The sequence below is a fragment of the Phycodurus eques genome, chromosome 1, assembly GCF_024500275.1.
Source record: "Phycodurus eques isolate BA_2022a chromosome 1, UOR_Pequ_1.1, whole genome shotgun sequence".
Taxonomy (NCBI): Eukaryota; Metazoa; Chordata; class Actinopteri; order Syngnathiformes; family Syngnathidae; genus Phycodurus; species Phycodurus eques.
This window is the reverse complement of record NC_084525.1, coordinates 7197868-7224961: the sequence shown is the minus strand read 5'-3', so window position 1 is coordinate 7224961 and position 27094 is coordinate 7197868. Positions and strand designations below refer to the sequence as shown.

The window sequence follows — 27094 nt, the reverse complement described above, 5'->3', positions numbered from 1 at the left end:
GAGAAAACAAAAAAAGGCCAATGAAAATGCAAATGAGTCCCGAGGAGTGCAGCACTGTGACTTAAGTTACAGGCGGTGATGTATTGATATCACACTGAGGATCTTTGAGATCTTGAACATTTTTTCCCCTAAACACGTTTGTGCGCGTGAGGATGATTCGGTACGTACGTTTTCTTATCCACAACGTTTTCCTCTTTGTCATTGTCGGAAAAGCATTTCTGCACAACATGATCTTCACGGTGTCATGTCGTACATGTCCAACAGAAATCTACCCCCTGGCATGTTGTTGTTGTTGTAATCTGAATATCATCTTAAAATGTCATGTCTTTTTTTTTAGGGGATGCAAAAAAAATAATAATAATAATGACACGACTGCTGGGGGGGAAGCTAAATAGACTAGATCCATCCTGGCTCCATAGTTCTTCCTGAGACATTTTCAGCGCTCCCACCCTGAGCAAAACACAACGATTTATTGACATTTTCACTGTGCTTAGCCGCCCTCTGGAAGAAGCAACTAACACCTTATTTTGTAGGCATGCCATTTAGAAGCATAGAGTCAGACACGCGTTAAGAGTAGTGCCATAATTACTTGAAAACATGGTTTGATGTTGTCCACACTCTGCACAGTCATTATGTGTTGTACGTATGTAACACTGGGCTTTGTGTTTGCACGTATCTGTACTGCCCATTTGAAAATTATGAGACATCTGTGAACACTATGGCTGTAAAAAAAAGGTTTTTTCTTTGCTTTTCAGAGAGCTGCCGTCAGAAGCATTCAGGGAAAGGTTCATTGAATCAGCAGTGCACGAACATTTTTCAGGCAGAAATCGGTGGTCTGCAGGTCAGAAAAATATTTGTGATTGGTTTGCTGCGCAGCAAGGATGATAGACAGGCAGGCCTTTGCGTTTTTATGTGGGTGGTTCACAATCCCTCACAAAAGACGAGTTGGACTGGTGTTTATGAGAAAGGCATTAGGTTTGCCTCCATTTCATTTTAGTGCAAAAATGCACATTTCAATTGAACATTGATGTTGTGGAGTGATATGAGAGTGCTTAGCAAGTCACGAGGAATATTTATTTCACCTGAGCAGGGATTCCCTCTGTAAGAAACGTACGAAGTTTGAATGATAAGATGCTTGAAGTCAAATGTCAGATCTCTGCAAGCTTTTTGTCAATGATGTAAAAGATATGTTGTTTTCAATTCATTTCAATCACTGCTAATTGTGAATTATTTGGGGACAGGGACATTAAACAGTCAGTTAGTTTACATGCACTAAATAAAACCGACCTATTGGATTACTTTAATTGGAACCATTCATCCATCTGTCTGTTCATCTATCTGTCCATCCACCCATTTTCTATGGCACTTATCCTTACTAATCGTTTAAATGCGTCCTCTGCTGGACATTTTGAACTTGAATATCTTCCACCCACTGCATACTACTGAGGGAACTTCTTTTGCCATCTTCAGAGGGCAGGACATTTAGGGCTTTTCAATGCTACCAACTGGAAAGTGGTGGGGCTTTGGTACCTTTGTCTTTCCCATTATGGAAAATGGAATCCATCAGTGCAAGGACATTTTAGTGGAAGAGGAAAAGTAAAAGTACATAATACTTAAGCTAATTTTGGTTTGAAATGTTGCTGCATATTTTGAGTCCCTTAACAAAAGATTAAAATATTATCTGAATTATTTGAAGTATTTTTGCATAGTATTTAAGTGTTTTTTTTTTTTTTTAAAGATCCTCCATAGTGGTCGACATTTGTAGTTATTTTGTTCTTTTTTTGTTTGTTTGTTTGTTATAAAGATGAAAGAAATTACCACACAAAGATTTGGGTCTCCATTGCGAGACTGAGAGGGCCAAGGATGAGCCGATAACATTTTAGAGAGAAGAAAAGAAGCGCTGCGTGTACAGACACGGCAATAATATATTTCTCTGGGCTACATCATTTCAAGTTAATATTTCTCAGTACTGGTATATAGATGGAAGGAAACATAGTGTAATTAAAAAGTTTGGAAAATCTATGAAACGTTTTAAAGCGACATGGTGGCAGAGCAAATCCACCTACCCATATGTCAAACAGGAGCATTTAACGCCAACTCTTTTCTCTTCACTATTGAATAAAAATAAACTGCCCTGCAATTGTCTGGGGACCAGTAGCTAGAGAGAGAGAGTGAGAGAGAGAAAGAGAGAGAGAGCAGAGAAAATGGATGGATCAATGAATAAATGGAAACAGACAGGATATATCAATCTGTATTTCATGAGACCATGACAATTGACTAAAATAAAACTATAAACAAACAACCGGTGTCTCTCGTTACCCTGATGAAAGTAGGTTTCACAATAGAAAATATTATAGGTGAATGTGAAGAGCATCCACAACATGTACCGTAGTATATTCGTTTAATCAAACTGTATTAAGAATACACATACTCAACACTATAGACGTCATGAGCATAATTTATTGTTGCATTTAAAATAATGCCCTGCACAACTGAATTAAAGCACAATATCAAAGTACGCCATTCAAATCTATTTAATCCCGTTTCATACCACTTTACTTTTGATCAGCATCCAATATCTACATCAGGACCTTTGCAGTAAAAGTGTGGAAAAGTATTGATACCAAGTATTGTACCAAGGTAGACCTCCATTGTTAAAAAAAAAAAAAAAGTATTAAGAGTTGTAAAGAGATAATGATATATGTATAATGATCCCTCTCTTACACCCACATCTGTATTTTTGAATATCCACAGCTAAACAAGCTCAGATTTGCATCATTGTCACTTAGCATTGCAGCAGCAGACAAATGGTACTAGTTTGTTCAAAAGATGGAAATGCACCCAGTGCATGAACACGGGAGCTTTACAGAGATGTGCAGGGAATAGGGGTTGAACAACTAAAGATTTTTTGTAGTCAGGAAGACATCTCCCCGAGTCATGACGCTGTGAATTCTGACGAGAAATGGAATGTAGCCAATCACAGAAGCCTCCTGACTGCCCAGCAACGAAGCGGCGATGAATAAAATGTTGGTTTTTTTGTATAAAAGTGGGTTCCCCAGATGGCAAGAAGTTTCTTTATTTTTGAGAGATCACGTGTGATCACGTGAGATTTCAAAATAGGCGGCGGAACAGAATTTTTACGTGTGTGGTTTTTCTGTGTTGAGATTATCGGAGCTCAACACATACGACAAAAACTGTTAAATGCATGATTTTTTTTATCTTTCTGTGCGGGGCCTCTGACAGATAAAACAATCTCTTAAGATTTGAAAAATCCTTATATGTGGACCAGGCTGAACCTGACGTCGTACGTACTGGCTATCTCCAACACATGATAGGGATAGTAAAGTAAAGTCGCGACTAGTCAACAAATTGGTTCAAAATTGGTTCAGGAGAGAACATCAAAATAGTCTGATGTCAACGTACTGAATGTTTCCAACCGTTTAAGCCTCATGTTTCCCTTAAATACTGGACAAATTCCGACAAACTTGGCTGCAGGGCTCATGATGTACCGTATCTCTGTGGAGCTATTTCTACTCACGTGCCCACCCCATCTTAAGAGCTCATTGTTCCGCTCAGAAGAACTCAACAATTCATAGTATTTTGCTTCCTCCTCTCGAAGTGCTAAATCTCTCCTGCACCCAGGTGTCTCATCCAAAGCCTCTGAGGTTAAGGCTATGTTGCTTCCTGTGTCTTCCTGCTTACTTCACTCCTTCCTCAGCTGGGAATGTGCTGGCTTCAAGAATCATAATGAAAAGTCTTTACGTCATAGAGATTGCGGTGTGCAGGTTCGGACCTTTGCCAATATTGGGCATGCCAGACACAGATAAAAAACAACAACAACTAATCATCACATGCTGAGAAATGGGGAGGATAGAGCTGTTTACCCACACAGCGAATATTTCCTCCAATTAACTAACTTTTTTCCCACCTTGATTTTGCTAATGGCTTTGGTGTTTTTATATAGGGGTAAAAAAAAACGTAGTGCACCAACCGTTTAGGTGCGTTGCATTGGATATAAAGTGTACAGACCCCTGTTCAAATGCCATTTTTGGTGATAAAAATATAGACCAAGATAAGTTATTTTAAACCTTTTTACAGTATTAATATGACCTAAAACCTGCACAACTTTTAAAACATTTTAAAAACTATTTCTGAGAGGCGAAGTAAATATAAACAACTCAAATAATGTGGTTACACGTGTGCCCTCTTATAACTGGGATGTGGCTGTCTTCAGAACTAATAAATGCCATTTAAAGTCAAAGTTTAAATAGGAGTTGGCACACACCTGCCGCCATTTGAACTGCCTCTAATTAACCAGACCAAATACTTTAGCTATTCTAGAAGGTATTTCTATGCTTTTCTGGGTTTTTCTTTTTTTTTTATTCTTTCTAGCAGGTGCCTGAAGCCTTTGTGGTAACACTGACTGCTATCGTTTGACCTTTGTTTCATTGGCCCATAATCTCCTAAATACATGGGGAAATGAAATTTTATGGTCCATTGTCAACAAAGGCAATTTTTAATTAAATCTTTTTTTTTTTTTTTGGGCCATAATTCCAAATTGTATCTTTGGCGCAAACACGACAACGCTCATCACCAAAAGGACACCATATCTACCTGAAGCCTGGTGGCAGCATCATGTTTGGAGCTGTTTTTCTTCAATTGGAAATAAAGCCTTAGACAAGATGGAGGGAATTATGAACAGTTTAAAAAAGCAGTTAGTGTCAGCACAAAACTGTCAGGCTTCTGCTAGAAAGCAAAATAATAACAATAATCATAATAATAATAATAATGCCAGGAAAAGTCTCCTAGAACAGCTGGACTTGGGGTAAATCAGAGGCATTTTAAAATGGCAGCAGGCTTGTGCTTACTACCATTTAAACTGAGTTTGAATTTGATTGGTTACTTCTGAATACAGTCCAATCCCAATTACAAGTGGATATGCACACTTGTGCAACCACATTATCTTAGTTATTTTTTACTTCCCCTTTTTGAAAGATAAAAAAAAAAAAAAATTTTTTAAATTACAAATATTGTACAGGTTATAGGTTACAGATGGTGAAAAACATTGTAATGATCAGACACTTGTGGAGTGTCAGGAGTTATTTTGTAACCATTGGAAGTGTTCAATCTCATCGAATGGCAATGACCTTTGGGTGGGGTGTCAAACTCATTTTTATCACGGGCCACATTGTAGTTACGGTTTCTCTCAGGGGGCCATTAAACCATATAAATGTTTCGTCATATTATTACATAGACACCAAAAAATTATGGATAACTAGATTTTAAATCAAATTTAGAGGATAATAGTTTGTTCAGCTATTGTTCGAGTTCCTGTAAAGAGGGGTTTGGTAAGCAAAAAGTGCTTGAAATATTGAATCATGGAAGGATGTGCCGGGCCGGATTTGGCCTACAGCCCTTGAGTTTGACACCTGTGACCTATGGGGTCCCTCAAGGGTCAGTTCTTAGACCCTTCCTGTTCAGCCTGTATATGCTACCCTTGGGTCAAATTCTTCAGAACTTTAATGTTGACTATCGTAGCTATGCAGATGACACACAGTTATATTTAGCAGCGTCTCCAAATGACTACAGTTCAATTGAGGTGTTGTGTCACTGTTTAAAAAAGATAAATAACTGGATGAGCCAAAAAAAAATTCAATTAAATCACAACAAAACTGAGTTAATTGTTTTTGGCAATAAAGAAAAGAGGATTTGCTGTTAGTAAATACCTGGAGTCACTCTCTTTAAAAACCAAAGACCAAGTCCGAAACTTTGGTGTACTAATAGCTTTAGACCTGACTTTCAACAGTCATATCAAATCAATGACTAAAATTGCCTTCTACCATCTGAAGAACATATCCAGAGTGAAGGCTTGCATGTGCCAAGCAGACCAGGAGAAGCTCATCCATGCATTTATCTCAAGTAGACTTGACTGTTGTAATGGTCTTTCTGACTGGACTCACCCAAAAGAGCATTAAACAGCTTCAGCTCATTCATTGTTTTATCACACAAACCTGGCATTTGAACATGCGTGTGCAGACCAGAAAATCCTCATTAAAAAAAATGTCACTCCAAAAATGACCTCAACGGGATACCTCTGCTTTGCTTCTCCTGGTCATGTCGCATGTCCCTGAGTTCACAAAGTGCAAAAAGAGACACATGACAGAACTCAATGTGAACCACAACACCACCAATGTTTCTTCTATGAATTAGTTTCTCCTAAAGACACGTACATTTCTAATATTTCCATATTTCATTTAAATTTTCCTTAAGGGAGATCCACTGTCCACAGGGATGCGTTGTAATTATGTGGGGCAGCTGCATGCGCGAGGAGAAACAAATGCCGCCCCAGGTAATTCCGTCAGTATGTAAATGGTTGTTAATCATGTAGGTGCGTGCTGCCAGTTTCCCTCATTTGCATCTGATCAGGTGCTGCAGTCCCACGCCATGGTATCTAATCCAGAGGCAGTCTTGAAGTCTTTTAAGGCGTGCGTAAGTGCCTTCAGAGTCAGCCCGGCTGCACGAGAATTTTTTTTTTGTCTTGGTGCTGGCTGAGGCGGTGGTGGTGGTGGTGGTGGGGGCGGGGGGGGGGGGACTCGGAGTCAGTTAGAGCCGCTCACTCTTACTGGAAGGATGCAGACAGTGAGAAGAGGAGAGATTCCACTACACTCGAACAAGGAGCTCGCCGTACGTGCCGACACATGCAAATGGACAGACAGATTCAGCGGGAGCCACTCCTGAAGGGGCAGCAGTGGTATTTGTGAGGTGGACTTGAAAGAACTGTACGTCTCTGCTCTCTGCTTCTTTCTGAGTCACCGGACTGTTGCAGTTAAAGAGTGGAGGAAGAGTGAGTGGAGTTTTCTCCTCCTGATGGGATCAGCATGAGTGGCATCATGGATGGATTTATGCCATTTTGTTGAAACATTTATATCATCGTGGACGAGTTGCTCAGGTCAGATGCTCCTTTACTCCTCACTGTAAAGTAATAAAGATAGCAGCTTCATTTGTTTCGATGGCGGGGAAAATGTAGAAAAATGTCACTTTTGATGCAAACTGTATTTAGTAATGCTTATTCAAACAGTCAGGTGTCTCGAGATACAGACAGGGGGGGGGGACAAAAAACATTGTGGTATGAGCTGCTTCTTCTAGCCATGAACACATGCCTCAAATATAGTCACCATTAACATTTACTTTCATGATAAAAGTTGAAAATGAGCAAAAAGTTCAATTCAATCCTATTGTATGCAAACACTGCAGGTCTTTTGAATATAATGAGCAGGTGGTGGAACCAACTTTGAACGCGCAGATGAATTTAATTCGTGATGCCAGGTTGTTAGAGAGGATAAAAATGTAAGAGCTTGAACGTCACTCGAATGAAGTCCTTCTCCTTTCACCAGAAAAGAAATGGGAAAAAAACCTGCTGCCGTTGTTATATTCTCTTATTTCTCTTTTTCCTCTCTCTCTAAACAATGCAGTGCGACAGCTTTTTGATTCCTATTTCTGCTGTGTCACTGTCACATTGTTCTGACAGACACAGAAAAGAATCAGCAGCTGTCTGCGAGTTAAATCGTGTCTTTCTTTAAGTTGGAGTTTGGTTTGGAGGCAGGGGACACTCCTTAGGAGGAGATGGGAATCAGTCTGTCAGGGGAAATCTCTGCTGCACAGGGAGAAAAAAAAAAAAAAAAAAGACAAATCCCCGGGGATCGCTTCACATTTGCAGCCGCCTCGCTCTGGAAGAACACAGGGCAAACGAAGAAGACACGCCAGTTTAATGCTCCTCATGGTGATTAAAGCAACATAATGTGGAAATGCAGCTGTAAAAAAAAAAAAAAAAGTGTCTTTGCTATTGCTATGGCTACCCTGGACTTTAGTGATCTAATATTGGTGAACACCTCAAGTTTATCACTGGCATTGGTGCTAAGGTTCAGAGTTGCCTTGTCCAAACTTTGCAGACAATGTTTCTCTCAACACATCTTAGTCAATTGTACTTTCTTCTGCCTGAAGTTAGCCTGTCATTGGATATGGTGATTACATCTTTATAAGTAACAGAAAAATAATAATAATAATAATTTTAAAAAAAAATTAAAAAGCTTTTTCTCCAGACATCAAGTCTACTTTTGAACAAAAGCTTATAGCTGTGATTCTAAAATTGTCAGGATTTCATGACTCCAATCAGCATGTGTTCTTCCAGAACTGTGAGTACCATTTTGGTTTAGTTCTCGCATTCAGAACAAAAACCCCAAACGTTATTCAGTGCTTTAGTAAGCCACAACGCTTCAAGGAATGAACAATTCTTCACAGCAGGAGGGCAGAGACTATATTCAAATGATGTAATTTTTGTTTCTTTGCATGTTTTAAAAACTTCACATACAGACAACAACTTTGTCCAAAGGTTTACTGTTTGCTTGCATGGAGCTGCACAAACAACTGACAGGGTTAGGGTTAGGGTTTTGCATGCCAGGCCAGTGCCACCAACTGCCTACCCAAAAGCATTGTTTTTAATAATACTGAGCCTTTATTTGGCATAAGGATTGGAGAGTAAGCGTAATTATACCTAACATTACACCACTCAGCTTCCCTATCAGAGTATATTGAGCACTCTGGCTTAAGTAAATGACACTTCACAAGCCAACAGAAAATAGACAATTGTCAGTATGCCTTCCTGCTGCTTATAGAAGAGATTTTCAATAAATTTTTGTTCACATGGGAGTGTGCGTATGTATGTTCGCTGACGTCACAGCTTGTGAACATGATCCTCAGCAGATGTGTCCTGTCATGTCCTGGCTGCTCTTCCTGTGCCTCTGGGTCAGCGTGACGGCCATTCAGCTGTGTCAGGCCACTTTCTACGACACCATACAGCAGCACCACGGGACGAGGCCCGGGCGTACCACCATCCACATGATCGGTGAGCCCTTTTCATTCCCACTTCAGCGAAGGCTCCAAAGCAGCAGAAAATATCTTCTCACGTGATTATTGTACAAGAGTTGCAGCCTTTGTAACTGGTTTGGCTCCCCGCGTTTAATTAGACTGTCACGGGCTCGCAGGGAGTGACTTCGATTTCCTCCAAGTTCGTTTCGCTGTCTCGACTGGAAATCACATTTTTTAACCTTGCAACAAATCAAAGTAGGTATTCTAATATGTTTCAATGTATCTATCGCAGCATGAAACCGCACTTGCCAAGGACAGTCCCATGGTCGCATCTCATGTCTAAAGATGCTTTCCAACTTGGCAGTTGGAGGAGGTTCTTTAAAATGTTATTTATTTTCACAGCAATTTTTTTTCTTCATAATTTTAATTCCATGATCACTCCTGCTTCCTGCTGTGTAGTTCTGATACTACAAGGGCCTTCAGGAAACCACTCCTCCTAGGTTATTATTGTTCATGAAATATTTTCACACCTTGTTATCATAGTGATTGGGGAGGAAAACGTGGTTAGTAGACAAGCACTGGAGGTTTGGTTGCTGTGGTTACAGTCATTCTGGAGGGGGGGAAACTGCAATTTACCTTATTCCTCCAGTTTGTTTTACTGAGAAAGAATCATTCTAAATGGCTTTTAGGCTTTTTAAAGCATATAAAGATAAACTAAATCAATCATTACACCTTCCTAAGATATAATGACTGGAATCAAATGTGGAAATATCTAGAATTTAGTTTTTAAGAATTCAATTAATGCCTGGAAATGATTGTTAGATTTGTTGGGATTAAAATTCTATGTTAGGTGATGTTGTTTGTGAAGACACATTTTCCACTTGCTTGTTCTTCATTAATGTTGAACCTTAATTGGATTCAGTTGCTTAGTGAGAATCCCTCAAATATTCAGTACATTGTGCAATTTTCTCCTTGAGTCTGCAGCTGATATTCATGCTACATTGCCTCCACTCAATTTGCTCAGCAATAGCGACAGCACACTTTGTGAAATTAAATTGAATAGAAAATGACCGAACCACTGTAGTTGAACTTTTGTTTTCAGCAGACGTGGAGGTGTGGAAATATATTTACCACCTCCGGATTTGACAGAGAGGAAGGCGTCACCACTTCAAAAGGAGCGTGTGTCTTCCTCTCATTGTACTTTGCATTTCATCGCTCACATTTCATGGGAAAAAAAACATTGTGGGTGGGGGGGATGGTTCATTGCGTCAGAAGAACAATTTAGATTCATTCGGGCCCTCTGCCACTAAATGTTGAAATATGCTGTCATTCCATTTAGCATGGAGTGGCCAGTCCTCACTCTTGGATAAATGAGATGCCAGTTTTATGAGCACAGGATAGGCTGCCCGTTCAGATTGATCCTGACACTGAGACATTTGTTCTGCAGTCCGTGTTGTGCGCCTGTTGGATTGGTGGGAGGATTGGGGTTGACGGGTCACGAATTGGTGGCAAGGAGGCCAGTGGATGGAGACCACTGGGCCAATCATTAAAGCTGGCCAAATGCCATAAATTCAACACGACTGGTATTACTCGAGGAAATCGAGATTACACAGGACGAGGGACCACTTGTGTCTACTCCAATAGAAATTTAGCTCCGTGAGATGTTTAAAAAAAATTGAGTCAATCGCTTTGAGGATATACTGTGACATGGCCGTATTTAGACCCTTTGCTTGCGTTCTTGAGCATCTTAGCAACCCAAAAAATACCTTCTAAGAATCCAATCCTACAGTCCCCTGAGTTGGAAAATGTCATATTTCATATATACCAAAGGTTTATGCAACCTTCACGTTTTATTGTTCCATTGTTTTGGCCATGTTGTGACTATTAGCTGTTTTTCGATAAGTTGAGGGCAGCAGGACAAAGATAATTGCTTTCTTTCCTTTTCTTCTCCGACTCTCTCACTTCTATATAACGAAGGTATTTTTTTGCTTGCACTTCAGTAAGGGGTAACAACTCATGACGAGTTGTACCTTTTCCTCTCTTTGCAAAGACTTTTCTTTCTTTTTTATAATAAAAACCAAGACAAGATTGCTTCGTTACTTATTCTGTCAGAAAAAGATTTGCCAAAACACCCCCCCAAAAGTATTGGAACGGCAAGTTCCATTTCTTTGTTTTTTTTTGTACATCAAAGACATTTGGGTTTCAGACAATATTCGACAAAAGTTCAGAATTCCAGCTTTAATTTCCTGGTATTTACATCTAGATGTGTTAAACAACTCAGGACAGAGCACCTTTTGTTTGAAGCCATCCACTTTTCAAGTGAGCAAAAGTATTGGAACAGACATGATTAAATTAACTTAAAGTGAATAACATTTAATAATTTGTGGCATAACCCCACACTTGGAATAACTGCATCAAGCCTGTGACCCATTCACTTCATCAGACGGTTGCATTCTTCATTTGAAATGCTTTTCCAGGCCTTTACTGAAGCCTCTTTCTGTTCTTGTTTGTTTCTGGGGGTTTCTCCCTTCAGTCTCCTCTTCAGGAGGTAAAATGCATGCTCTATTGCATTAAGGTCCGGTGAGTGACTTGGCCAGTCTAAGACCTTCCATTTTCTCCCCTGATGAAGTCTTGTGTTGTGTTGGCAGTGTGTTTTGGGTCATTGTCTTGTTGCTTGATGAAGCTTCTCCTGATTAGTTTAGATAATTTTTTTTTTTAAATTGCCAAAATCATGAAAAAAATCAACCAATTGTCTCTGCTCTCAAACGCTGTGGGCATGTCTGCTAAATGCGCAGAAACTACACAACTTCCTTCTTCCTACACTCCCCTACATGTTTGAACTGTGAAAATATACCCACTTAAGGCCTCCGGTAGCTGGACTACAGTATATCCCACTGAATCACGATGAGCAGTGCTAGCCACCAGCTAGCTCGCAAGCTAACGGGCTTCCGGGGCTCCTCTTGGCAGTGGGTTCGTTTCCCGGTTTCACCTCCTCACTTGGGAGTTTAAATAACAATAACGAGCTGTTCTGAAAATTGTGGCATCTAGGAAAGATACATTTTAGAGGTGGAGCTAGAATGTGCCTCGAATTGAAGTTCTCTACTTGCATGTTTTCCTTCCCTTGCTGCGAATTTGCAAACTTTTTAACTGGCCTTTCACATTTGTGTCAAGATCAGACAGACAGAAAGACAGACAGACAGACAGATGAAAATATGTTCGCGGTTTATTTAGCTGAAACTTAAGCCTGGTTGTACTATGTACTCTTTGTTCATACAAGAACCAAAAAGGAGAGCACTTGTTTATTACCTTGCGTTGTGTTTTGGGCTGAGTTGAGTGACACTCGAAGGGGAGCAATATCAAATCTGTCAGTCGACCAGCAGCGAGCTAAATGCGACGTAATCGAGGAGCGCCTTTTTATTAGCTGCTGCCCGATGATGCCATTTCTAGGAGACACACAGCACAGTAAAATAATTACAATACCCAAACGACCGTTCGACCATCCTTGTTCCATATGGTCATACCAAAATAGATGTGTCTCGAAGTCTTCATTCATCCCATGCCCAACTGACGTCGGAGTTCTCCCGGGTGACCTCCAACTCGGAAACCACAGGCGAAAAAATCCACCTCACTATCATTTTTTGAAAAAACATTTTCATTTTTATTTTATTTTGTTAACTGAAATTATTTTTAAATTTTAGTTTTAGTTATTTTGTTAGTTTTCGTTTACTATAATAATCTTGCCCCCCTCACCCCCATCGCCAAATGGAGGCATACACTTCTCCTGTATACCCCGGGCAGCAGCAGAGAGCTTAACATGCCACTGATCATTTTATATGCATCACGATTTCAAATTTATCAGGGTTGTTAAACCACACTTTTTCTGTGTTGTGTCAAATTTAGAAGACATTTTTCACTTTACAGGGTCTTTAAATGACATTACCTGATGATTGTCTCGTTGTGTAATTGGTATTGTATGCTTGTACTGTATGTATTGTGGGGGGCGCGGGGGGGGGGGGGGGGGGGGGGGTTAATGCATTTCTACTTTAGTGGAACTCTCTTTAGTCTTCCAAGATTCCACTTTTCTCTTGACAAAATACGACAACTTAATTATTAGATTCTGACTTCATTCGTGTACTATATTTATTTATTTTCCATTTCAGTTTGGCCTTAATACACTTTCATATAATTGTAAGGTGCTGTATATTATACTGTGACAGGGGCGTGGGCACCCCAGATGTACAGTAACTCATCATCTGTCAACACGCACAAAGTGCTTCTGTGTTCATTCGTGAAAGCTGTGGCCTAATACAGTATGTGGGCATGTAACTTGCGCCATGTGTGTCTTATGACTGTGTCAATCAATCTATCAAGTCAGTGATCCGACAATGTGTGTTTATACTGTGAAAATATATACAGTATATGGTCAGTGATTACAACAAGTTGACCTGTTTCCTGTACCCTGCATCTCTACTTTTGCTGCCTCACAATCTCTCACTGCTTGGAGCTTTTGTCCGCCGAACTGGTATACAGGCGGTGCTGCAATCAACCCTATAATTCATAAGGTGTGCATTGTTTTATGCAAAAAGCATGAATGGTGCACAAAAGAGAACATATTGTGTTTGTTGTGCATCTGTAAAGCAGTCTGGATGGATGTGTTTGTCTTTTTGGGGCTTGTATTCTTAACCCCACAATGGTGTCCAGAGGAAGAATTTTCATATTGAAATCATTGACTCGTCAAAGCAAAAATAACTTTCTGCTTGAGGTGACTTAAACAACAGATTCAACGAATAAGCTCATCAGACTATTTCCTTAAAAAGCAGGTAGTCAAATACAAACTGGCCGAATGGTTGGTCTGAATGAAAAATCTGGTGACTACTAGTGGTGACTAAAAATGCACATAATTTACTTTTTTATATATCTTCCATTGCATAGTATATTAACAAAAAAGTAACTGTTATGGACGGTCTACTTCAATGGTTCTTAACCTGGGTTAAATCAAATGTGTGTGTGTGTGTCCGTTTTGTTCATCCCACTCTCATGATTTGGGACGTCACGCTCCTCTTGGATCGTCATTGGCTGCAGCTGATCATGCCACTTAGGCATAATCTTTGGTGTCACCAAATCGTAGCGTACCTTCTTATTGCTAGGAAAGCTCTTGAGATGCTCATACTGTTTGTTACAACGTGTCGGAAAATATTCGTCGGGGTGGGTGGTTGCTGACGTAGTTTCCATGCTACAGAAACACAAAATAATGTTTAGTTAGCTTTTTACATACAAGAGATGAGAGGGCGTGCACCACCCATTGCTATAAAATGCATCATTTACTGCCAAGAAGCGCAGAGTACGGGAATACCACTGGTCGACAGGAAATAATTAGCCTGAATAAATCAATAAAATCTTAAAAATACAGAAAATGTTAGGGGAGCTTTTTCTGAGCCACTTATCCTAACAAGGGTCGCGGGAGTGCTGGAGCCTATCCCAGTTATCAACGGGCAGGAGGCGGGGTACACCCTGAACTCGTTGCCAGCCAATCGCAGGGCACATACAAACAAACAACCATCCGCACTCACATTCACACCTACGGGCAATTTAGAGTCTTCAATTAACCTACCATGTAAGTTTTTTGGGATGTGGGAGGAAACCGGTGTGCCTGGAGAAAACCCACGCAGGCACGGGGAGAACATGCAAACTCCACACAGGCAGATTGATTGATTGAACCCCGGTCCTCAGAACTGTGAGGCAGACGCTCAAACCAGTCGTAGACCGTGCCGGTTAGAGGAGCGGATAGGTTAATTAGCATCGGGTCATCTCCTCTTTTAGCGGCGGGTGAAAAATCTTTTTACAAAAAAAAATTTATGTAGCCTACTTCAGCTCGAAATAATTGCATCACTCTTAATATAATCATGTTTTAGTCTCCAATTCACTCTACTATTCGAGCTACGAAAGACTCACGAAAATAGCATCCGCAACACAAGCAAGATCTTTTGCACACAGTAAATGATGTTAATCGTTGTTCTTTGCGTTGTCCCTTAGTATTAAATATAAAATTACACACACATTCTAATGTGTGTGTAATTAATACCTCTGCTCTTCGGGTTATATTTGTGTTGCTTGTTTAGTTTATTTTTGTTTAACTCTGACTATAGGGTGTGTTTGGTGTAGTGACCTCTGAGTCATTTTCCTTCTGTCATTAAATGACGTACCAACTGAGTTTGTTGTGCGTCTACCTTTCTGCTGATTGCTCATTGAGGCATTCTACTTCAGCAAACTAACGTTTTCTCAGACAACTCAGCCCCGCCACCATTGTAACACACAGTGAGTCTGTCTATGATAAGTAATATTAACCTGATTATCAGTGTTGAAGTACTGTAGTGACAGGACAGATTACTCTTTATTGAAAATCGTGGTCACATTGTAATGCTTTACTGGCATCACATTTTTCACACTGATTTGGGGTAAATTTGACATTAATATTGAGTTTTTTTTGTGTGTGTCAAATTCTTGTTTGTTGATTTAGTTCTTAGAACACATTTTGTGTGCTACTAAAATATATACCTGTGTTTTGAATATTAAAATAAATATAATATGTAAATATAAAAAGATAATATAAAAAAATCCCCCCCCCCCCCACACACTTATGAAGGGTTCGGTGAATGCTTGCGGGGTTCAGTCCCTCCAACATGGTTAAGAACCACTGGTCTAGTAATTTGGTGTCAATCCTGTCCCTTGTCTTGTCCATGAAAGTGCCATAAATGCAATGGTCTTTATAATACTTGCATAATAAAAGCCTTTTTTTGAAAATTATGGATAATGTAAAATTTGTGAGGAACAAAGTGATGAGCCTGGAGTCTTTCCCAGTTGTATTACTAAACAACAAATTCAACGCAAAGTGTAATACGCTTGTCTAAAATTGAAAAGAAATTACTCGCACAAGACGCTCAGCATGAGCCAGTGCATTATGTTGGAGGGACAAAGAGTAACCGGAGTTGCCTGAGGTGGCTTTGCACCCCCTTTGCACACCCTCCCGCTATATGTCAGCTTTGCCGCATCACGCCCTGCACCCCTGAAAGGTCGTCTATTGTCATCACAGTGCCGACATTCTGTTACCATGAGCTTGCTGTTTGCGTAAACCGAGTCAAGATATGCAGAGCAAAAGAACACGGGTGACTACAAGCAGAAATAACTCACTTGTAAGTACGTATATCATTTATTCAGATGAAAGTGATAAATCTTTTACTCAGTGTGATACCTTCTTAGACTGCAGTACATTGCCCTCTGTTCACATTGCTTTGGGGCGTGATATTGTTAAAGAAGCCTTTATCACCTTTCTCTCAGTCAGTGACCACAGGGAATCATGGAAATCCAATTAATCTATTGCGTTCCTTCTGTCGCCATCATGTTCCTTCAGGAACTGTATAGGTAATAATTTAAGTAAGGCTCTCATTAAAATGCAAGTGTAAAGAGAAACGAAATTTGTACTCGTTACTTTGGTCTCGCGTCACGTCATGCCTAACGGCAATTTTGGTTTGACTCCAACTTGTACGATTTAGTGTATGTAATCTCTGTAGAGTAATTAATTATAGTGCACATCTTTGGTTAATAAAACTGTAATGAACCAACTTACACACGAGGTGGAGAACTGCGAGTGCGTTAATACAATGGACATTTCGCTAAGCCCCGCTCCCGAAAAGAAGACTAGCCAATAACGGCTCATTACAGAGTATACATTTTTCCAGCGCTGCAGTATTCCATTCAATAAAACATTTTATGCTTTTTGACATATTTTTAAGGTAAATCCAGTGGTGCCTGGACATACGAGTTTTTCAAGATACGCGCTGTCATTCGGCTGTTTTTTGTTTGTTTGTTTGTTTCGGCTTGTGATATGAGCGCTGTATGGTGGCAGTGAACTCAACTAAACTCACTTCACAACACGCAGCAGTTTGGCAGACAGTGAACAGCTCTTCAAAAAAGAGACTTCAAGCCGTTTAATGCCACTCCCAGTTGAAGTTTACTGTCAAACTAAAGATAAAACAAAGAGAATTACATGTGTATTTAAAACAACCACATAGGTTTGATTGGGATGAATCGGTTTAGCTTAATGCTAACCGACAATGCAAAACGCCATAGACGTGCTAATGAATAGCATCTAAGTGAAAATGTTAAGCATTTTAACACTAATGGTGCATCAACACATGAAGACAGGCAATATAACAATACTCACAGGCATATGTATATTAATAATATTATAGGGTGCCATTTCTCCTATTAAAAATATTTCAATTTTGTTTTTGTTTTTTGGGGTGGCTGGAACAAATTAATGGCATTTCCATTCATTTGGATTGGGAAAGATAATTTGAAATACGAGTGTCTTGAGTTAACAAACAAATTAACAACAAATTAAACTTGTATCTCAAGGTACCACTGTATTGTTAAACAAAGTGTACATGTGTTATTTTAAAGGAGTTCAGGGGATTTTGGTTTGTTTTTGGTTTAGTTTCCCTCCATCCATCCATTTTCGAGTATAGTGCTTATCCTGTTCAAGGTTCCAGAGAACTGGAGTAAACCCTGCTGACTGCATGTGAAATGGTGACTTCATCCTGGACTTGTTTACTGTCAATAACGGAAAAACAGAGAGACCTTTCACACTCACATTCACTGGGTGGGAACTGAACGAATGAAGACAGGCGAGTGAGCCACAACACAACCAGTGACGTTGGTTCAACTTCCAAAACCAAAAACTATTCCAATTCATCAAAATATATTGATTAGCGACAAGTTTTCATCACTTCTAGATTGGAAATGTCATTCAAATACCTCCTCTCATCTTTTCATGAGGTTTAATGGTGATTTTATTTTATTTTTTTCCGTTTGTTTTGTGCGCTCCAAGAAAACAAGCTGCTGGCTGCTCACAGTGACATGAAAAATGGATATTCGGCTGTCACAAACAAAGGTTATATCCTCCCCGCGCCGTTTTAGACACTGACAATTTAATAGCCTTATATAATGCATCCTGGAGGCACATTAGTTTGACACACATCACCCCCCCAGACCTCCTCTCATCCGTACTTTCTCTTTTGTCAATGCCGCTTCCGTGGTGCCGATGGGAAGTGGCGTGACTCCTCAGCCAGAGGCCTCGTCACATCTGCAGCGCCGCATGGAATCCACTTTGTTTCGCCGTTGTTGCACATGCCGCTCTGACGTGACTCAAGACCACTGACCCTTTTGTAGCGCGCAAGAAAGTTGTATTATTGCTTTTTCAAAATGGCTTTTCTTAACTGCTTTGAGGAGAGGCAAGGCTGCTTCCGCATGCGTTGTATTATATACTGTAGGCTACTTTTCTAGTTATTAGATCATTTCACACAGATTTCCTTTTGTTAAACCCCAAAGAAAAATGTTTTCTTCTAAAAGTAAATGAATCTAAGGACGATCAGTGTCCTAATTATTATTGTATGCTCATAGTTACAAATAGCTTCTGCATATTTCAGTATTTGCCATTTGTTTCGTCTTTCGGTTTATGAATAATTCATAAGAGTGCTCTTCTATTTGTTTAAACAGCATGTTTAATTGAAGTTTTTCAGCCAATGTGTAGGGGCTAACGCTTTTTTTGCAAAAATGAATTTCACTTGTCCACAGCTTAATTAATTAGCCAGCTTCTTTTCCAAACTCTGTCTGCCCTACACAGAATGTGCAAGCCTTAAAGAAGGCTAAATAACTTGAGACATAATTCGTTTTTTTCTTTGTCATAAATGTTAGTCCATTGGTGAGTTTCACTTGCTGCACTTTTTTAGTGTGGCAAATTCAAAGACCTTGTGTCGTGAAACCTGTCTAATTTACAAATTCAAAGAGAAAAATGTTTCACAGTTTAGTTTCATGAGAACAATAGAGGAGGTCTGGTAAATATGTTAAATGGCACTTCTCACAAGGGAAGTACATCTGACATGTCTCCAGTTCTAATCTAGAGCCATATGCGCAATTTATTTGCACAATTGCCAATATGTCAGTATCACCACACTCGTGGTACACTTTCACTACTCAATGACTCTCCACACTCGTGTTTTTTTATGTCCTAAATGTATATTTAATCACAGTGGCTGTTTGTTGTCATACTAGAGTGGCTCCAACTACCGGAGACAAATGCCTTGTCTGATGAGTTATACATGTACAGTGTTGCCTAGACATACAGGTTTAAATTGTTCCGTGACCACGGTCGTAACTGAAAACACCCTATTCTCAAATAATCTTTCCCACTTAAAATGAATGGAAATGCCATTAAACTGTTCCAGCCTCCCAAAAAAAATGACAATAAATGTTAAGTGTTTTTGATAAAGAGAAATAACACTCTGATATTGTACTTTATAAAAACATACAGTAATGATGTTATGATGTAAAGAATGACCATAATTTCCCATGTATAATGTGCATGCATGTATAATGCGCACCCCCAAAGTTGACCTCAAAATTCTGGAAAACCCTTCTACCTATGTATAATGCATTTTTACAATGCATGATAGAGCTTCTACCCATTTGATCAAAACATGAAGTATGGTCTGTATTTTGTTAGTTTTTTCAAATAATTATTCTGAAGTTAAGCACTTTATTTGAACACATAATACTTTTTATTTACTTGGTCTTATTTTGAAATTCACAGCCCTACTTTTATTTAATAAATGTGAAAACACACAGTTGTGCTCATATGTTTGATTACCCAGGCAGAATTTGTAAGATGTGTACAATTCTTATAAGAAAACATGAACGACCAGGCGAAACACATTTAATTTTATTTTAATGGGATTCAAATTAAACTGTCAAGCATTTCAGAAAAGCATTATCATTAAACAAAACATAACCATGAAGAAATTAATGATGGTTGTAGTTCAGTCATCAGTCGTATTTAAAAAAACAAAAACAATATTTCACAAATTCAGCCTCGGTATGGAAACTTGTGAGCACAATTCTACATATATGCAGTCATATGTACCCCTGTCATATTGGAATGAAAGTGTAGTCTACACCTTTTTCATAACCTCTAGGTGGCATGCTAGAATGAAAGTGGATAACTTTTTCATTCATCTTTTTCATTTTCTCCTATACCCTTCACCCCATGGGGGTTGCATAATACATCCATCCATTTTCTGTACCGGGTTGCGGGTGTGCGCCGATGCCAGCTACCATGCCGCCCCTGTATAATAGGAGGGGAGGGTTCATCTGTTAAATATGATTGTTAAATTGAAGCACTTTTTTCCGTGGCCTAAAAGCACCATTACAGTACAAAGTTATGGTGAATCAATATATAAAAAAAGGTTTAAAATGTTTGAAAAGTTTTCAAGTTTATCCAAACTTAACTCACTGGTGCATGAGTGGGCTCCTTTTGAGTTCCAGCTGGACACTAATTAAATCTGAAATCTGTAAAATTGGGGTCAGTTAAATTGAGGTTCCACTGTATCTACTATTTGCTTGGTGGAGGACCCAAGTGCAGAGAAGCAGAGAAGCCAGGCAGGAGTGCAGCGATTACAAAAAAAGTATTGTAATTTCAAAAACAAAGAAGGAAAACAAGGCGCATGGAAAAATCAAAATACTAACTTAACAAAGTCCAAAAAAATCAATAATCAAAGTAACAAAGAAACACTTTCTAAATTCAAAACTCCAGAAAACAAGACTTGACAAGAGAATAGACAGACAATGAGGCAAGCAACAATATTCGACAAACGACAATGCAGCTACCCAGACTGAACTAAAGCAGGGAACTAAATACAAACAAATTGATGAGACAACAAGGAACAACTGGACTGGAGGGAGCTGATGGGTTGCACAAGGCAGAGTTGACGAGAACAGGTGGACACAATAACTACAACTCCAATTCCAATGAAGTTGGGACGTTGTGTTCAACATAAATAAAAAGAGAATACAATGATTTGCAAATCATGTTCAACCTATATTTAATTGACTACACTACAAAGACAAGATATTTAATGTTCAAACTGATAAACGTTATTGTTTTTAGCAAATAATCATTGACTTGGAATTTTATGGCTGCAACACGTTCCAAAAAAGCTGGGACAGGTGGCAAAAAAGACTGAGAAAGTTGAGTGCTCATCAAACACCTGTTTGGAACATCCCACAGGTGAACAGGCTAATTGGGAACAAGTGGGTGCCATGATTGGGTATAAAAGGAGCTTTCCTGAATTTCTCAGTCATTCACAAGCAAAGATGGGGCGAGGTTCACCTCTTTGTGAACAAGTGCATGACAATATAGTCGAACAGTTTAAGGACAATGTTCCTCAAAATTTAGGGATTTCATCATCTACGGTCCATAATATCATCAAAAGGTTCAGAGAATCTGGAGAAACCACTGCATATAAGCGGCAAGGCCGAAAACCAACATTGAATGCCTGTGAGCTTCGATCCCTCAGGTGCCACTGCATCAAAAACCAACATCAATGTATAAAGGATATCAGCACATGGGCTTAGGAACACTTCAGAAAACCAATGTCAGTAAATAAAATTCAGTGCTACATCCATAAGTGCAACTTCAAACTCTACTATGCAAAGCAAAAGCCATTTATCAACAACTCCTAGAAACGCCGCCGGCTTCTCTGGGCCCGAGCTCATCTAAGATGGACTGATGCAAAGTAGAAAAGTGCTCTGTGGTCCGACGAGTCCACATTTAAAATTGTTTTTGGAAATTGTGGACGTTGTGTCCTCCGGGCCAAAGAGGAAAAGAACCATCCGGACCGTTATGGACGCAAAGTTCAAAAGCCAACATCTGTGATGGTATGGGGCTGTGTTAGTGCCAATGGCATGGGTAACTTACACATCTGTGACGGCACTAATGCTGAAAGGTACATACAGGTTTTGGAGAAACATATGCTGCCATTCAAGCAACGTCTTTTTCATGGACGCCCCTGCTTATTTCAGCAAGACAATGCCAAACCACATTCTGCACGTGTTACAACAGCGTGTCTTCGTAGTAAAAGAGTGTGGGTACGAGACTGGCCTGCCTGGAGTCCAGACCTGTCTCCCATTATAATGGCGCATTATGAAGCGTAAAATACGACAACAGAGATCCGAACTGTTGTACAGCTGAAGCTGTTCATCAAGCAAGAATGGGAAAGAATTCCACCTACAAAGCTTCAACAATTAGTGTCCTCAGTTCCCAAACGTTTATTGAATGTTGTTAAAAGAAAAGGTGATGTAACACAGTGGTAAACATGACCCCGTCCCAGCTTTTTTGGAATGTGTTGCAGCCATAACATTCTAAGTTAATGATTATTTGCTAAAAACAATAAGGTTTATCAGTTAGAACACTAAATATCTTGTCTTTCTAGTGTATTCAATTAAATATAGGTTGAACATGATTCGCAAATTATTGTAGTCTGTTTTTATTTATGTTTAACATAACGTCCCAACTTCATTGTAATTGTGGTTGTAAATGAGCACACAAGACATGAACAACATGGGACACATGAAACAAAACTAAATATAATCTACTCTAAAATACAGACTATGACAGCTTGTTTTGAAGTGAGTTGAGTTCACTGTCCCCATCCAGTGCTCATATCGCAAATATTTGCTCTCACAAAGCAAAAAATAAAAAAAATAAAAGGTTTTTTATGATATGATTTTTTTATGATTTATGATTTTATGATGGTTTCTTGATACTATTTCTAAAATTAAAATTATCTCAATTTTCAAGTTATTACAAAGATAAGTTGTTTTTAGTATTATGAGACATCGCTTGGCTGATTTTTTTTTTTTTTGGTTTGACTTGCAAGAAAGAAATTGAGATACCAATACAAGATGGTGGAAGTGAACTCAGTTCCACTTACTTTCCAACAACCACCCGTTTTGAAGATTGTGAACTACTACACTATAAAAAAAATAATAATAATTTATATTACTAAAAAATAAAAAGCGGCTTTGGGGGCGGCACGGTGGACGACTGGTTAGCACATTTACCTCACAGGTCTGAGGACCTGGGTTCAAATCACGGCCTCACCTGTGTGGAGTTTGCATGTTCTCTCCGTGCCTGCATGGGTTTTCTCCGGGCACTCCGGATTCCTCCCACATCCCAAAAACATGTGTGGTAAATTGATTGAAGACGAAATTGCCCGTAGGTGTGAATGTGAGTGTGAATCGTTGTTTTGTTTATATGTGCCCTGCGATTGGCTGGTGACCAGTTCAGTGTCACCCGACGATAGCTGGGATAGGCTCCAGCACGCCCACAACCCTAGTGAGGATAAGCGGTACAGAAAATGGATGGATGGAAGAAGCTTCGGGGCTGTTTATCCCAAATCCCAAATGGAGTATACAGTAAAACTAAACATCAAACAAAAAGAATTACAAATTACGAATAGCATAGCAACCCTTCAAGCAAATGACATTTGAACACAATCAGTAGCAACACATGTAGACAGACAATATAACAATACTCACATTCCTTATCTTCTCTGAAAAAACACTTATACTATTACTGCATCTTACTGATTCAGTTGTGAAACTCTTCTTCCTGTAGCTCTATTTTTATTATACTGCCCCCTGATGGCCAAGGTGCGCACACCAGAAGGAGCACAAAGGCTAGAACGGATTAAAGGCATTTCCATTCATTTCTGTGTGGAAAGAGGATTCGAGATACGAGGGTGTTGAGTTGTGAGCGTGGAAACGGATAGAATTCAACTCGTAAGTCAAACACCACTCTTTTAACTACATTGTTTAATTATATCTGTAAAAAATATATGTATATTTAATCAATACTATATCTTTTAACTTTGTTTCCTCTAACTATTGTACTGTGTCCCTTTTGTTCTGTGGAATATAACCCTCCCTCCCTATAGCCCTACCCTTAAAGTTTCAAGCCAAGTGATGAACTATTTTGTATGTTTACCGTATGGAATCATGAAGGAATTTTCCAACCACTTTGTCTCTGACAGGTATAAAAAAAAACATCCTCTGTGTGGTGTTAGTAGGGTTTGTTTTTGTTTCTTGGCTTCCAGCACTTTTCTAAATGTGTCATAGTGCTTAGCTGACTGCCTGCCTCCTTACTCCAGGGCTCTGCTTGCATGTGCATAGCAAAGCAAACTATTAGCGATACCATTATTTTGACTGTGTGCAAGCTAAATAAGTGGTTTTCTTATATCGCGCGATTGTTTGAGGGAGCCTGCGGAACATTAGCAGCTGAGAATGAGTCAGTGGCTTTTAAACAGAGTTAACAGCAGAGCATGAATTTTTTATATTAATTCGTCTGTAATGGCAACTGTAAGAAGTAATTAGTATTAAACTTTAATTAGTCTGAATTGTGTTAGACAAGGACAGGAAGTTGCATTGGGAAATCCTGAACATTAGCCACCGGTAGCTGCATTTGCAGTTACTCAATAGAAGTTGCTGACTTACGTGAAAGACGAAATGAATCAGTGTCTCCTTTGTTGTATGCAGTATATACGTCTGCACGCCGCTGTTCAAATGCGTGTAGACTTTTTATATCCACAGTAAATACAGTATTTGCATAGAGAATTAAATGAGGAGCCACAGTACGACCTTTCCGTAATTACTGTCAGCAATTCCATATACACTACCTGTGTAGGTTTCTGTGGAAACACCATTTTCCATTAATTCAACATTGCCTTTGGAACAAAAGGTACTATTGCATTAATGATAACATTGCGTTCCCACTGTTTCTAAATATTCTATCATACACCAACCTCCTTGTCTTGCGCACCGAGGGTTTTCCAGGCAAATGATCAAGCAGATACACCCTTACAAGGTGAAAAACTAGACTTTACTTTTTGGCTGCATGGTCTCCTCACTTTTTGGCTATTTTAACAGATCTGGCAACCCTGCAGTTTGCAAGATGAACAATGATTTTGTTACATCACTGTGTGGCCATTTGGAGTGGAATTCAGATTGGAAAATGAAGGTTATTGGCTTATGCTTTTATCTTGTACTATATGGACAAAAGCAATTGACTAATTCCCTGTAAGTGCTGTATGAAGCATATTTTCCCAATGATAAACACTTAGAGGAATGAACAGTTAAAGATGCTCATTTTCACCGTAGCAGTATTGTAATATGACATTGTGATTGTCTGTCTGCCTGTTCAAAAGCATGATGACTCGATCTGTATCACGTTACCATTTTTGTTGTTGTGGCTCGTTAAAGGTCAGATTTCAAAAATGTAAAATATCCATTTCATACCTCTAGAACCCCCTTACAAACCATAACTGCCATTTTGAGATGGTTATATAGCAGTTATACAGCAGAAAATGGATGGTATAGGGATGAAAATTATTATGTCTTGCCAGGTAACAACCAAAAAGAAGAACCAGAGGTCACTGTACTACACAAAAGCATAATGACAAGATTCCGATCTCAAATTCATAATTACAAGAGGAAGTCAGGAAAAAAATTATAATTTCAGTGTAATTAATATACACCATAAGAGGTAACTGAGGTGAAGGATGAATGTTAATTCAATTTCAATCTCACACGTGATGGTTTAAGGGTGTTAGAGTTTAAATGACCTTCAGTATCTAATACACTGACACTTATTCCATAGGAAAGAAAAAAAGGTGTTGTAGTCACCTACCATGAACCATCACACAAAATGTAAAGCAGCATCTTAGCAGGTCTTTCACAGGCCGCCCTCCAGAGCACGTCATCCAACACCAAAGGTCATTTAGCCATTGTATTATGCATTATTACACATCTTACATGGCGCACGCACACTGGCACCCAGCACAGACAGTGAGGAGCTGCAGTCACATCGGGCCAGCAGGTCTCTAAAGGCTCCCCCGTCTATCGCAGCTTCCTTTTCTTCTCTTTGATTGTAGCACTTTCATCAGCACTAGCCATCTAAAAATATGAAATAACAGTTGTGGACGTGTGCCAGATGGGGAAAAGGGTTTTTGATAGAAGGACGGGCACAACTTGACATTTAGAAGAGAGACACGTTGCGGTGACAGTGGACGCAGTCGTGCCTTTAAATGTTGCCTTTTGGTGGGAGGTGGGTGACTGAAGATAATAAAGTTGAGCGCCTGTCTTTGTTTATATGTGTTTAATGGACGTGAAAAGGTGCGATGTGTTGCTGTTGCAAGCTATACGTTATGGTCACAAATGTCATTTGGGTGTCACACTCATGACGAGTCAGAGCTGTGTTTAATGCCTTTGATTAGACTCAGTCTTGTGAAATGCATTTTTTTAAAAAGGCATTACTGATCCGTTTGTGAATGTAAGAAACACTTAGCCTTGCTATGATTTTAAAATATCTTAGTTCAGCTCCACTCTCATGGCTGACATATTGTCAGGAATATCGTGAATTTGTGCCTCACACTGTGCTTTTGTCAGCAATTGCAACGTTCTCTTTGCTGGTAACTTGTTCTGATGTTTCCATCTCTATCCCGTGCCTCGTTTTGACATGTTCCTAATCTGAAATTCTTCTCAAGCTTTCGCTTCAACTTCAGTTGTCAGATATACTCTAACTCTTTCCTTTAATTGTTTACTCCAGCATGTGCATTCGTCCAAATTTTTTTTCCGCCTTCAAAACAAATTTGTCTCACAGTTTATCGAGCGATGTGTCACTCCCGAATAACAAAAGCACTATAGGGATTTATGTTTTCACCAAAGACAGGAAGAAAATAATTTGACAACACACAGTCACATATTTTGGCTCTCCATCTGCATTAATTTGACTTTCTGCCGGCAGAGAGAGAGCCCCAGTAGCCTGCTGGCTTGTGGAGAAAGCCAAGCCTATTATGGGTCACCTTGGATGCATTTCTCATTAAAAGGTGACAGGCATGTTGCTCAACAACACAGACCGCTGTGGTTCGGAGATCACGACCTGGTGTCTCTTTTTAAATGACTTTCAAACTGCAAATAATTAACCGCGGGGTCACGCAAGCTCTGACATTGCTGGAACTCGGCTGGAACATGGACACTTGTTTCGAGTCCTTCAGACCACACCTCCTTCGAAAGACATTGTGTCATCATGGGGCAGTCGAGCCACATTTCCACCAGTCACCGCTTAGTAAACCCTCTAAATCCCACGTCACACCGCTCTGTGGACAATGCAAATACATTGGTGCCTAAACATCCTATTTACAGTTTTTCCGAGATACGGGCCCTCATTCTGCCAATTTCTTGCTTTGACTTGCGAGCAGAAATTTGAGATATGAGCGCTGTATGGTGGCAGGGAACTCAACTCACTTCAAAACAAGCAGCAGTTCAACAGATAGTGAAC

At 39.5% G+C, this 27094-nt stretch overlaps 1 protein-coding gene across 1 annotated transcript in view; it reads left to right on the top strand.

Annotated features, from left to right (window-relative positions):
• The first annotated feature begins 6620 nt into the window (after positions 1-6620).
• LOC133401175 (chemokine-like protein TAFA-1) overlaps positions 6621-27094 on the top strand; it is a 34950-nt gene continuing 14476 nt past the window's right edge. The window contains exons 1-2 of the mRNA XM_061673853.1: positions 6621-6949; positions 8761-8902. Coding sequence (XP_061529837.1) covers positions 8761-8902 — 142 coding nt within the window. The 5' untranslated portion in view covers positions 6621-6949. The remainder of the gene's footprint in view (positions 6950-8760; positions 8903-27094) is intronic.